At 61.1% G+C, this 14183-nt stretch overlaps 1 protein-coding gene across 1 annotated transcript in view; it reads left to right on the top strand.

The window, feature by feature from the left end:
• Positions 1–14183, top strand: part of MED13L (mediator complex subunit 13L) — a 304408-nt gene that overhangs the window by 28090 nt on the left and 262135 nt on the right. The window contains exon 2 of the mRNA XM_029051175.2: positions 10045–10282. Coding sequence (XP_028907008.1) covers positions 10045–10282 — 238 coding nt within the window. The remainder of the gene's footprint in view (positions 1–10044; positions 10283–14183) is intronic.

Genomic DNA, 14183 nt, shown 5'->3' with positions numbered 1-14183 from the left:
TTGGGGCCTGTGTGACCGTGGGCAAGTCACCTCACTCCTCCGTGCCCCCGTTACCTCACCTGTAAAATGGGGATCGGCCGGGAGCCTCACGTGGGACGACCCGATGACCCCGCATCTCCCCCGGCGCTCAGAACGGTGTCCTGCGCGTAGCGAGCGCTCAACAGACGTCGACATTACCGTCGTCGTCATTCTCTGGGCTGAGGCCCAGAGAAGTGAAGTGACTTTGCCTCGCGTCACCCGGCTAACGCGTGGCGGAGCCGGGACTCGAACCCGCGACCCCTGACCCCCAGGCCCGGGTTCTTGCCGCCGAGCCGCGCTGATGCGGAAGGACCGTGGTGCTCAGTGAGGAGAGCGGCGTACGCTCACGGAGAATTCCTCTGCCCCGGTTAGTGGCCGTTACCTCTCCAAGAGGCTTCCCCTGAATTTACAGGCTCTGAATCGCTCGGGTAGCTAAAGGAAAAAAAAAAAAAAAAATGTCGGCAATTAAGCGCCCACTATGTGCAAAGCACTGTTCTGAGTGCCGGGGGGGGATACGGGGCGATCGGGTTGTCCCACGCGGGGCTCACGGTTGTAATCCCCATTTTACAGATGAGGTAAACGGAGGCCCAGAGCAGCGAAGTGACTCGCCCGGAGTCACCCGGCCGGCGGGCGGCGGAGCCGGGATCAGAACCCGCGGCCTCCGACTCCCGAGCCCCGGCTCTCCCCTCCCCACCGAGCCGCGGTCGGGAGCTGGTGCGTCATCCCAGTCCGCCGAGTCCAGCTGGACTCGGGGGAGCAGTCGGATCGTGCCCTCCGCCTGTCTGGAAGTTCTTCTGGGACCTCCGCGCGGTCGGGGGCCACGGCGGAGTGGCCTTGAAGTGACCTCGGGCCTCGCCCTCCCCGTCCTCCCCAGCGTTTATTCATACCCGCGGTTTGCCGAGCGCGCTGTCGCCCGCTGGGGAAGGGGCGGCGGGGGGAAGGGACGATTCCCGACCTCGGGGAACTGATAATTATGGTGGTACGCGCCAAGCTCCGCGCTAAGCTTCGGGGTGGATAAAAAGGGAATCGGGTTGGAAACGGTCTCTGTCCCCGTTGAGGCTCACGGCCTTAATCCCCGTTTTACAGATGGGATAACTGAGGCCCAGAGAAGGGAGGTGACTCGTCCGAGGCCGCCCAGCGGGCGGGCGGCGGAACCGGGATTAGAACTCGTGGCCTCCTGACTCCCGGGCCCGGGCTCTATCCGGCAGGCCACGCGGCTTCCCGTATTACGGCCGCCTCTGCTGCCGTGACCGTTACCGGTGATATCACCGCCGCCAGTCGATCGGGGGCATTAACTGAGGGCTTACCGTGTGCAGTGGACCGTACTGAGCGCCTGGGAAAGTGCAGTACGGCGGAGTCGGCCGGCCCGTTCCCCGCCCACAGGGAGCTTACGGTCTGGAGAGGGAGACGGACGTTGATACGAATAAATGGGTTCGTCCGTTCATTCGGTAGTGTCCGTTGAGCGCTTACCACGTGCAGAGCACCGTACTAAGCGCTCGGAGCGGACAGTTCGGCGACGGAGACGGCCCCTGCCCGTCGACGGGCTCACGGTTACGGCTCTGAACGGAGGAGCTGCGGGGCTGAGGTCGGGGGGAATACGGGCTTCAAATCCAAGCGAAAGGATAACAGGGTTGGTATCTGTTAAGCGCTCACTATGCGCAGAGCACCGTTCTAAGCGCCGGGGGAGGTGCGGGGTCGTCGGGTCGTCCCACGTGAGGCCCGCGGTCTTCGTCCCCATTGGACAGATGAGGGAACTGAGGCCCAGAGAAGCGAGGCGACTCGCCCACGGTCACACAGCTGACGAGCGGCAGGGCCGGGATGAGGCAGAAGGGAGTGGGAGAAGAGGAAATAGGGCGTAGCCTTCTCGGGGTACTTATTACGGCGCCCCTGCCCACCCAGTGGCCGGGCTCTCTCCCCATCACCCCAGGGTCACGGACCGTGTTGGGGCCGGGACCGCGTCCCACCCGGTTTGCTTGTATCCCCCCCCCAGCGCTTAGTCCAGTGCCTGGCGCGTAGTAAGCGCTCACCCAGTACCCTTAAAAACAAAACACAGAATCACTTGGTCCCGCTCCGTCCGTCCTCCGTCTTCCGATCTCGCTCCTCGATGGGCACTCCTTCCAGAAGGCCTCACCCCTGTATCGATTTCCCGGCCTTACTAACGATAACTCGATCAGACCGAAAGCCCGTGATTAGCCTGCGAGCCCGTCAGCGGGCGGGGATCGTCTCTGTCCGTTGCCGAATTGGCCATTCCGAGCGCTCAGTACAGCGCCCTGCGCGTAGTGAGCGCTCGGTAAATACTGTCGAAAGAATAATGATAGTAATCGTGTCGGTGCTGGTTAAGCGCTCACCGTTACGCCCTTACTACGGTTCGGAGCGCCGTCCTGAGCGCCGGGGGTGATACGGGGCCATCGGGTCGTCCCACGGGAGGCTCGCGGTCTTCGTCCCCGTTTTCCAGATGAGGTCACCGAGGCACGGAGCGGTCGGCTGACCCGCCCGCGGTCACACGGCCGACGAGCGGCGGAGCCGGGATTCGAACCCCCGACCCCCGACCCCCAAGCCCGGGCTCCTTCCGCTGAGCCGCGCCGCTTCACCTTGTCGGGCCAGGCGATCCGACCGTCTTAGCTCCCCCGCTGGCGCGACAAATAACAGAAAAAGCGGGGTATTCGTTTGCCCCGCTGTGTGGACCGTTTGTATTTGTTCCCTTTTTCCTTTTTCCTTTTTCGCAAGTGGGGAATTTGTCTCCCCCTCGCCCCGTTAGAGGAGCGACCTGGCCTGCCCGTTGACTTGTTTTGACGCGCACACAGCTGTGATTCTGTTCGTTTATATCGATGCCCGTTTACTTGTCTAGCCGTCTGTCTCCCCCCTTCTAGCCTTAGACCGTGAGCCCGTCGTCGGGCGGGGGCGGTCTCTCTCTGGTGCCGCACTGTCCGTTCCAAGCGCTCGGGCCAGTGCTCCGCGCGTAGTGAGCGCTCAGTAAATACGATCGGATGAGTGAATGGTAGCCCGGCGTGGGCAGGGATCGTCTCTCCCTGTCGCCGAATTGTTCTTTCCAAGCGCTTAATACAGTGCTCCGCCCACAGAAAGCGCTCAGTAAATGCGATTGAATGAATGAACGACTGAGGAGCACCGACCTGGGAGTCATAGGGACCTGGGTTCTAATGCCGGCTCTGCCATCTATCTGCTGTGGGACCTCGGGCGAGTCACTTCACTTCTCTGGGCCTCGGCGACCTCGTCGGGAAAACGGAGACTGGGCGTGCGAGCCCCGTGTGGGACAGGAACTGTGCCCGCCTTAATCAACTCGTTCCTACCCCGGTACTTAGGAGAGTGCGTGGCACGAAGTGAGGAGGAGGTCATGGGTTCGAATCCCGGCCCTGCCACTCGGCGGCCGTGCGACGGCGGGCAAGTCACTTCACCTCTCTGGGCCTCAGTGACCTCATCGGTAAAATGGGGAGGAAGACCGTGAGCCTCACGTGGGACCAACCCGTTGACCCCGCGTCTCCCCCCGGGCGCTTAGAACGGTGCTCGGCGCGTAGTAAGCGCTTAACGGGTACCGACGTTATTATTATTATTATTATTGAGTACCAGGATAGTGATGAGGCGGTGATCCCATTCCAGCTTTCCCTCCCGGAGGTTCCCCGGGAATGTCGGACCCGTGATCCGCTCCGGGGCGCTCAGGACGGGCAACTGCCTCTGATGGATAGGCCGGCTGCTGTTGCCGGCTTTTTTTGTTGTTGTTGTTTCGAATGGTATTTGTTCGACACTTACCGGGTGCCGGACACCGCACTGAGCACCGGGGTCGTTGCCGCTCAGATACTCTAAGAGAAGCAGCGTGGCTCAGTGGAAAGAGCGTGAGCCTGGGAGTTGGAGGTCGTGCGTTCTAATCCCGGCTCCGCCGCCTGTCAGCCGTGTGACCTCGGGCGAGCCGCCCCACTTCTCTGTGCCTCCGTTACCTCACCTGGAAAATGGGGATGAAGCCCGTGAGCCCCACGTGGGCCAACCCGGTGACCTCGTATCCACCCCGGCGCTCAGAACGGTGCTTCGCACACAGTAAGCGCTTGACGGATAGCGTCGTTATGGTGATCGTTCTCACGATCTGTCCTGGCTTTTCTCCCCTCCCGGCCCCAGAGCACTTAGGGACGCATCCGTAGTTTTACCTATTTGTATTAATGTCCGTCTTCCCCCGCCATCTCCCCCCCCCCCCCCACGGATTGTAAGCTCGTTGTGGGCAGGGAATGTCGGTGTTTAATTGTCGTACTGCCCCGAGTACCTAGTACGGCGCTCTGCGCACGGTAAGCGTGCGATAAATACGATGGGGTGAATGAATGAATACTAGATAATCAGGTTGGACGCAATCCCCGCCCAACGCGGGGCTCCCAGTTTTAATCCCCGTTTTCCAAATCGGTCAATCAACGGTATTTACTGAGCGCTCACTGCGTGCAGAGCGCTGTACGCGGGTGAGGGAACTTTTATTCATTCAGGTGTATCCGTTGAGCGCTCACCGTGTGCAGTGCGCTGTACGAAGCCCTTGGGAGAGTACGGTATGACACTAAACGGACACGGCCGCCGCCCACAACGAGCCTAAGGTCTAGAGGGGGAAGACAGACATCAAGGGAGAGAAATCGATTACAGATCTGAATCGTAACGAATCCCGGAGGCGCAGCGAAATCCATTCATTCAGTAGTATTTAGCGAGCGCCCACTATGTGCAGAGCACTGCACTAAGCGCTTGGAATGGACAGGTCGGCAGCGGATGGAGACCGTCCCTGCCCTTCGACGGGCTCACGGTCTGATCGGGGGAGACGGACGGACGGGGACGACGGCAGTAACTTCGCGCTTGAAATGACTCGCCCGAGGTCACCCAGCAGACGCGGAGTGGAGCCGGGATAAGAACCCAGGTCCTCCGACTCCCGGGCCCGGGCTCTAGCCACTAGGCCACGCTGCTTCTCGGCGCCGAGGCTCCGGTGCGGGAGACCCTGTTGGAAGTGAGCCACTCGCTCCTGGGTTTAAAACTTCCACGAGGAGAAGTGTGCCACTCGTCAGCTGTGGGACGGTGGGCGAGTCGCTTCGCTTCTCTGGGCCTCAGTACCCTCATCTGTCAAATGGGGATGAACTGTGAGCCTCAAGTGGGACGACCCGATGACCCTGTATCTACCCCAGCGCTTAGAACGGTGCCCCGCGCACAGTAGGCGCTTAACAAATACCAACATTATCATTATTATCATTATTATTATTATTCTTATTCTTGAGGTAAGTGTCTCTAGATGAATGAAGGGCTGTATTTAGGCCCCCTGGTCCTCATTTTCCCCAAAGCATAGGAAGGCAGAAGAGAAGCCTCGTGTGGGTTTTTAGTCGAGCGGCAATAGGAGGTGAGTGGAATTTGTTGCTCTCTGGAACTGCTCGTCATACGGCTCTGCGCTTTTGTAGAATTTTAGCCCTCTCTGGGACGACGCTTTGCCTCCTCCTAGTCCCCCGTGCGGTTTTTGTGATTTTCTTTCAAAGTCAGCGTCTCTTTCAAAGCCGTGAATCTCATGACATTCCAGGCCATTTTCAGGTAGGAACGGAGCGGGGCAGTCAAGGGTTCCGTTTGTTTCCTTTGAAATCTCCTAGTCTCGAAACCGTCTTCGAACGCCGTTTCCAATTTTCCGAAAGCGGTACTCTTTTACGGGCGGAGACTTTTGGCCGTTCTCATAGACGGCGAGCCCCACACTGGACGGGGACTGTGTCCAGCCTGATTAACTCGTATCGGCCCCGGCGCTGGCTCGCAGTGAGCGCCTGAAAATGCTACTGTAAAGAAGAAAAAAAAGAAAAGAAAATCCTGGGTTCTCGTTCCAGCTCTGCCACGTGTCTGCCGGGTGACCTTGGGTAAGTCGCTTCACTTCTCTGGGCCTCGGTGCCCTCATCCGCAACATGGGGATCGAGACCGTGGGCCCTACGCGGGGCAGAGACTTCCCTGATTGTCTCTTACCTTCTCCAGCGCGTAGTATAGTGCCGAGCACGTAGTAAGCGCTCGACGCGGCCCATTAAAAAACGACGGCGCTTTCTTGCTTTGGTCTCATCCGGTATAGCGATTCAAAAGCCGCCGGGCTGTCATTCGAACCTTAATCCACTCTCTCTGGCGTAAATGTGCTTGCCTGTTACGTGCGTTCCTATCCACACAGCTATTACAGTGTTAGGAAATCTTTAGCTCAAGAACAGATTCAATTAGGGTGCAAAGGAAAACTCGATATTTCCGTTCGGGGAAATTAGTAGGAGTGTTTGGCAACTGCTTTTTTTTAAAAAAAAAACTGGGTGATGGGTGTTTACCGCACTGTAGTTCAAGTTTCATTTTCCCTCAAGATCCTTTAGGTTTCGAGGCTTCGTGTTTCACGTTTTGGCTCAGTGGAAAGAGCCCGGGGCTTCGGAGTCGGAGGGCGTGAGTTCGACTCCCGGCTCTGCCACTCGTCAGCCGGGTGACTGTGGGCGAGTCACTTCACTTCTCTGGGCCTCGGTGACCTCAGCTGGAAAATGGGGATTAACTGTGACCTCAGCGCTTAGAGTAGTGCTCTGCACATAGGAAGCGCTTAACGAACGCCAACATCGTTATTACTGTTATCGCGTTTTCTTAGATGGGAAAAAATATCCACTTCGTAGCGTGTTGGCTTTAATGAAGTGTAAAATCAGAGTTGAGTATTTCCGTCCCCCCCTCGCCCGTCCTCGTTTCAGTCGTTCAGTCGTATTTATCGGGTTAATCAGGTTGGCCACGGTCCCCGCCCCACGTGGGGCTCACAGTCTTAATCCCCATTTCACAGACGAGGTCACTGAGGCCCGGAGAAGTGAAGTGACTCGCCCAAGGTCGCACAGCCGACGCGTGGCAGAGCCGGGATTAGAACCCAGGCGACTCCCCAGCCCGTGCCCTGTCCGCTGAGCTTCCTAAAAGCCGAGACGGAGGCGCGGCGAGAGGGTTGGCGTTGGGAGGAAACAGAACCGGTTCAGCACAGAAACTACTCTGGCAACTTGGGCCCTCTTGATTTAGACGGGGGAAATGCGGAAAAGGGAAACGGAGGGAAGACGAGGGGTTTGGGTCTCCGGTTTCATCCGTGAGCTTTATTCACCCTCAGCGTTGACGGTCGTTAGGGTGGGTGGCTGTTTTCAAAGATTCAGTCGGTGGGAAGCATCTCAAACTGGGAAGCGGCGAGGCTCAGTGGCAAGAGCCCGGGCTTGGCGGTCAGAGGCCGTGGGTTCTGATCCCGGCTCCGCCGCCTGTCGGCCGGGTGACTTTGGGCAAGTCACTTGACCTCTCTGCGCCTCGGCGACCTCGTCCGGAAAATGGGGACCGAGACCGTGAGCCTCACGTGGGACGACCCGATCACCCCGTATCTACCCAGCTCCTAGAACGGCGCTCGGCACGCAGTAGGCGCTTAACCGATACCGACGTTGTCGGCGACGTCGTTAATCGGTAGCCGAGGATTCAGCGGGCCCGCGTAGTTTTGCCCCGAGGTTGAATCGAGAGTCAGCGTGGCCTGGCCATCCCCTCGCCCCCTCCTACCCCTCCTCCCTCCCTCCTCTCTTTCTCCCGCCCGCTCCGCTCCTCCGCCGCCCGCCTCCTCGCCGTCCCCCGTTCTCGCCCGTCCCGCGGTCCCGGGACGCCCTCCCTCCCTCCCTCCCTCCCTCCCTCCCTCCCTCACCTCCGCCAAACGGATTCTCTTCCCCTCTTCGAAACCCTACTCAGAGCTCACCTCCTCCGAGAGGCCTTCCCACACTGAGCTCCCCCCTTTTTCCCTCTGCTCCCTCCGCTCCCCCTTTCGCCTCTCCGCAGCCAGACCCTCTCCTCCCCCCTTTCCCTCCGCTCCTCCCCCTCTCCCGTCCCGTCCCCTCGGCACCGTGCTCGGCCGCTCGACCGTACGTTTCTCCATCATCCTGTTGGTTTTGTTAATGAGATGTACGTCGCCTCGATTCTATTCATTTGCCGTCGTTTTAAAGAGACGTCCTTCCCCTCGACTCTCTCTGTCGCCACCGTCCCCGTCCGTCCGTCTCCCCCGATCGGACCGTGAGCCCGTCGGAGGGCGGGGACCGGCTCCGTCTGTTCCCGATCCGTACGTTCCGAGCGCTCGGTACGGTGCCCCGCACACGGCGAGCGCTCGATGAATACTGTCCGACGAATGAACTCGGTTATCTCGTTTCTACCCCGGCGCTTACTAAGCGCTCGTCGATGCCATTTTTAAAAACGTATCCTCCATCTGCCGTCAAATGGTATTTCTATCAAGTTTCCCTTGGAAAGAATTCAAATTCAAGCGGGGAGCAAGGGTTTAATTAGGGAACGACCGTGTTAGGCGTTAAGGGGATAATAGCTACTGGTGACCTCGCGTCCTAATTTTATTAACGGTTAATTCAGAAACCTTCCTCGGCGTGTGCGAGGCGCCACTCTGAGAGCGTGAACGGCTCCACTGACGTAAAACCATTCGAAGTGTAATTTCTAGGCGGGCGGAGATGGGAGGAGTGATTCGAAAGGAAAAGTAGTTTCATTTCGACTGAGGTGTTTTTGTCGTTTTTCTCATCCTTAACCGGGAATCCCGACCGTGGTCTGCGTCGGACCGAGCCCCCGCCGTAGGGGCCCGGATTTGCCGGAACGGCAGCGCGCGCGCGCGCGCGCGTCCGGACGGGTGACCGGAGACGGCGACGACCCTCTCGATTCGCCCCACGGTCTGTAGCCGCGTCCCCCCGTCGCAGCGGAGGGGCACGGCCCGGTGGGTAGAGCCCGGGCCCGGGAGTCGGAAGGTCCTGGGTTCTCATCCCGGCTTTGCCCCCCGTCTGCCGTGTGATCCGTCAGTGCGGTCTCTCACCCTCTCCCTCCCGGATGACCGCGTCGGCCTCCTCTCTGACCTCCCGCCGCAGTCCATACTCCGCTCCGCTGCCCGGATTGTCTTTCTACGGACACGTTCGGGGCGGGTCACCCCCCTCCTCGGAAACCTCCAGCGGCTGCCTCTCGACCTCCGTGTGAAGCGAAAGCTCCTCGCTCTTGGCGTCGGAGCCGCCCACCCCCCGCCCCCTCCCGCCTCACAGCTCCCTTCTCTCCTCCTCCATCGCAGCGCGCGCGCGCCCCGCTCCCCGGACGCCGCTCACGTCCTCACCGGGCCCCCTCCTCTCCCGTCCCGCCGTCGACCCCCGGCCCGCGTCCCGCCTCCGGCCCGGAACGCCCTCCCTCCTCACGTCCACCCAACTGACTCTCCTTCCCCTCCTTTCGAAGCCCCACCGGAGGCACGCCACCTCCAAGGAGCCTTCCCGGACCAAGCCCCCTCCTCCTCGGCTCCCCCGCCCCTCCGCGTCACCTGCTCCCTTTGCTCCCCCCCCCCCCCCCCGCCCCGCTTACGTGTACATATGTGCAGCTACGATGCTATTTATGTCGACGCCCGCTCCCCCGTTTCGATGTCTGTCTCCCCTCCTCTAGATCGTAAGCCCGTGTGGGCGGGGACCGTCTCCCTGCATTGCCGTTCCGTACTTCCCGAGCTCTCGGTCCGGTGCCCCGCGCGTGGTAGGCGCTCGATAAATCCGGTCGAACGGACGGACGAGGTCGCTTCGCCGTTCTGCGCCTCAGTTCCCTCCTGTGTGAAATGGGGATTGAGACTGTGGGGCGGGGACTGCGTTCAACCTGATTATCCCGTATCTACCCGAGAGCTTAGAACGGCGCCCGGCCCGCGGTGATCGCTTAACAGATACCGTTATTATCACGATCGTGATATATTAACGTATCATTTAGCGGTAGTACTAAAAATCCTCTAGCAGAGATCGCGATGCGTCTCGGGGGCTGAGTGAAAAGGGACCCCCCCCCCCCGTCCGGGCGCGAGGCGGAATCCCCCGCCTCGGGCCGTGAGGGCGGAGGGGGTCGCCCGGCCGTTGGGGACGGGGCTCCGGCTTTTGGCGCGTGGCCGCGGGGGCGAGCGAGTCTGCCCGGCGAAAGGGATCGGGGAGCGAGGGACCTCAAGAGTTGGAAGGCGGAAAGTAATTGTGCTTTTGTTATTTTTTTTTTTTTTTTGTCTCCCTCCCCTTTTAGGCTGAACTCACGGGAATCAAATGGCGTAGGTACGATTTTGGCGGGCACGGGGAGTGCGGCCCCATCATTTCGGCCCCAGCCCAGGACGACCCCATCCTGTTAAGTTTCATTCGCTGCTTGCAAGCCAATCTGCTCTGCGTCTGGCGCCGTGATGTCAAACCGGATTGCAGAGAACTGTGGATATTCTGGTGGGGTGACGAGCCGAACCTGGTCGATGTGATACATCAGGAGCTGCACGGTAGGTTTGGTCGGTTTATCCTCTCTCTCCCCCGCGACTTCTCTCCCACCCTCCACCCTCCGACGGCCTGTTTGATTTCAGTTCTTCTCTCCTTGCTTATCCTGTCGTCGTTTATAGGGTCTGGGGGGAGATCCCCGTTCCGCCACTCGGGCCGGGCCCGCTCTTCGGGGAGGGGCACGGAGAGGAGCCCCCGGAGGGAGGAGGGCTCCGCGGGGCGGGGGTCGCGCCGGCACGCCCGGTTCGCTGGCGGAGCCAGACGTTTGACGGCGACCGGAAGGAGGGGGAGAAGCGATTCTTAGCCGACGGCCTGAAGCTCGTCGCTCCTGAACGCTCGGCTCAGGGGCGGTGACGGCGTCGGGGGGTTCCGAGTCCCGATCCGGGATTCCCTGCGCCGCCGCTCGGTTCTCAGGGAAGGGAGAGGTTGGAGAGGGAGCCTGCCCTCCGTCCCTCGCCGCACGGCGGTTCCGTCTCTCGAACAGCTCGAGGAGCTGGTCCCTCACCTGCTTATCCACCTCCGGTGCCCGTCTCCTCCTCTAAGACGTAAGCCCGTGGTGGGCGGGGAGCGTTTCCGCCGACTCTGCCGCATCGAACGCTCCCGAGCGCTCGGTACGATACACCGCGCGCAGTAAGCGCTCGACGGGTGCCGTCGATCGATCACGAAGGTTTCTGTCGTCATAATTCTGGTCGGTTCGGGGAAGGGGCTCCGAACGTGACGCGCGCTCTTTCTGTGGACGGGGGGGGGGGGGGGGGGGGGGCGGTTCCGTTCACCTTTACCCCCGATTTGAACGAGATGAATGAAAGCGTAAATCTTCCTTCCGTGCGTGGTTTTCCTGTCCTTCAGCCTCTCCCACTTGCGGATGTGGATCGATCCCAATGGGACGTTTTAGCGAACGAGCAGTGTTTAAAGAAATTCTCCCGTGTCGTTCACCGGTTCGGTTTTCCGCCGTCTCCCGACCGTGAATCTCCCCCGTCGTATTTGGCCCTTCCGGTTTGGGGGCCAGAGTCGCGGAGCGAATCGGTCCCTTGGCGCCCTTTCTGTTTATTCACTTAACCCGTTTCCGCGCTCAAGCCCGGAGGCGCCTTTCGACCCGCCCGGTGTACGTCGCCAGGGGTCGGTGGGGGCTCGCGGGGGCAGACTCATTTCCACGCGGTGCTTTTGAGAATTCTCCTCGCTCCTCCCGGACGGGTTTTCCTTACCGGAGGCTATCGGCCCTGGCTTCCCTCCGGCCGGCCGGGCCGTCGCCCTTCCCTCGGGGCCGTCTCCTCCCGCGGGAGTCGGAGGGCGGTAGACCGCGCCGGCCGGACGTCCTCCCCGACCGGGCCTCGGGATGCGGCTCCCGAGCCTTCCGGGAATTCCGCCTCGGGCCCTCTGTGGCAGTCGGGCTTGGGGGATCTCGGCGCCGGGGGGATTTCCGAGAACCTCCCGGTCCTGTCGTCTCCAGCAAGGCGGAGCGGAAGGAGAACGGTGATGATAACGATGGCATCTGTTCGGCGCTTACCGTGTGCCGGGCACTGTACTGAGCACCGGGGTGGATCCGGGATAATCGGGTCGGACACGCATTCCTTGTGCCGCGTGGGGCTCCCGATTTCCATCCCCACGTTTCACGGCCGAGGTAACCGAGGCCCAGAGAAGCGAAGTGACTTGTCCGAGGTCACGCTGCGGACGAGTGGCGGAGCGGAGATTAGACGTCATGACCTCCGACTCCCGGGCCCGGGCTCTGCCGGGCCCGAGAAGCAGCGCGGCTCGGTGGAAAGGGCCCGGGCTTGGGTGCGAATTCCGGCCCTGCCGCCTGTCAGCCGTGCGACCGTGGGCGGGTCGCTTCGCTTCTCTGGGCCTCGGTGACCCCCTCCGTGAAATGGGGATTAACTGCGGAGCCTCACGTGGGACCACCTGATGACCCTGTATCCGCCCCGGCGCTCAGAACGGCGCGCTGCACACGGTAAGCGCTTAGACAGATGCCAGCGTTATTATTATTAATAAACGGTCACGTTCCCCGTCCGTAAAGAGCTTCCGGTCTCCGATCTTTCCGAGGGGGACCGGTGACGTCGCGGGCTCCTTTTCTGTTGGGTTTTTCTTTCTTTTCCCAGTTCCTCAGAGTGTTTGCGAGCTAGAGTGAAGGTCCGACGGTGCCGTCGAGTGAAATGGGCCCCTTCTGTCGATCGGAGCGGATGGCCGGCGGAGAGATCCCGTAGGGGCCGAAGCGCCGTATTAGCCCCGGATTGAGATCGCATGTCTCCCGAAGAGGGCTAATGGAGAAATTTCGGTTTTATCTGGCGCGGAGGAGATGAAGAGGTGTAACTAAATGAAATATCCAGGAAGGAAAATAGTGGAAAGCGCCGCCTCTGATCGAGCTTCAGGACCGGGGCGAGACGGAGAAAAACGCGGCGTCTTGGATCCGACACCCACGCCCTCCTCCCGAAATGAGGCGGTTAGGCGATGAGACGGACTCGGGCGGAATTTCCCCGAGCGACGAGACAGACTCGAGCGGAGTTTTATTGATCGCGGCGTTCTTTCAAAATGAAACCCCTCTCCCTGCTGCTCTGCCTGTCTGACTGCGAACGGGTTCCCGGTATCTGACGACACCGAGCCCCCGCTTCGGCGAAGCTCGCCTCATTGCCGGTTTAGGGGCTTGAGAGAGGAGGAGGGGGAGGAAAGCGGTTTGGGTCTGCGACCGGTCAGATCGATTTGGGGGCGGTTGTTTCTTCGGGGTCTGAATCTGTCTCGGACTCGGCTACGGCGAGAGAGAGAGAGAGAGAGAGAGAGACGGGGCGGGGTCGGTCGCCTGGGGCGCCGGCCGAGAGGACCCGAGAGTCGGTGAGTCCGGCCCAGCCGGAGCCGCGGGTCCCTTGTGGGCTGCCACTGTCGCATCGCCTCGTGGGAAGAGGCCGGGCTCGGGAGTCGGGGGTCGTGGGTTCTGTTCCCGGGCCCCGCGACGCAGCGTGGCTCGGGGGAAAGCGCGCGCACGGGCCGGGGAGTCGGAGGTCGTGGGTTCTATTCCCGGGCCCCGCCACTCGAGACGCAGCGTGGCTCGGGGGAAAGAGCACGGGCCGGGGAGTCGGAGGTCGTGGGTTCAAATCCCGCCTGCGCCGCCTGTCGGCCGTGGGACTCCGGGCAAGTCACTTCGCTTCTCCGGGCCTCGGTCACCCCGACTGTAAAACGGGCAAGAAGACCGTGAGCCCCTCGGGGCCGGGGAACGGTCCCCTCTTCTCCGCGGGCCCGGCGAGTCAGAAGACCCGACTCGACGAGGCCCGGCCTTTTCCCACAGCCGGAGCCGTGGGCCGGGAGGGTGTCGCCGGCCGGGTTTCTCCGGCCTTCCCGTCGAGGGGAGCTCTGCCTGACCGAGTCGTCGGGCTTCGGTTCTCTCACGGTCGCCCGCGGGCGGGGGTTTCTCAGGCGGCGGAGGGAGAGGAGAAACGCAAGCTGCGGTCCGAACCTGGGGTGCGCCGGGAGGACGGTGAGAGAGACGGCGATAAAGAGCAGTAACGATGAGGATGGTGTCTACTGTGTGCAGAGCACTAGGCGCCGGGGAGGATTCAAGGTGATCGGGCTGTGCCACGTGGGGCTCGCAGTCTTAACGCCCATTTTACGGGCGAGGTTGCTGAGGCCCAGAGAGGCGAAGTGACTCGCCCACGGAACCCACGACCTCTCGGCGTTCAGTACGTGGTAAGCAATCAACAGATACCGGGATGGTGAGTGGCGGAGCCGGGATCGGACCCCGGGTCCTTCTAACTCCCAGGCCCGCGTTCCTTCCACGGAGCCACCCTGCCGCTCCGGCGGTTGATTTAGGCCGACTAGGGACTCGAGAAAAAACACTCATAAGCGATGTAATGTTTTCATAAATGATGTAATAAACTGCTGGCCTGCAGTCGGACCGTGAATACTGGAATATGCCTCTTACTT

Source organism: Ornithorhynchus anatinus, chromosome 2 (assembly GCF_004115215.2).
Source record: "Ornithorhynchus anatinus isolate Pmale09 chromosome 2, mOrnAna1.pri.v4, whole genome shotgun sequence".
Lineage (NCBI taxonomy): Eukaryota > Metazoa > Chordata > Mammalia > Monotremata > Ornithorhynchidae > Ornithorhynchus > Ornithorhynchus anatinus.
The sequence above is the reverse complement of the archived record's forward strand: the minus strand, read 5'-3'. Positions and strand labels throughout refer to the sequence as shown.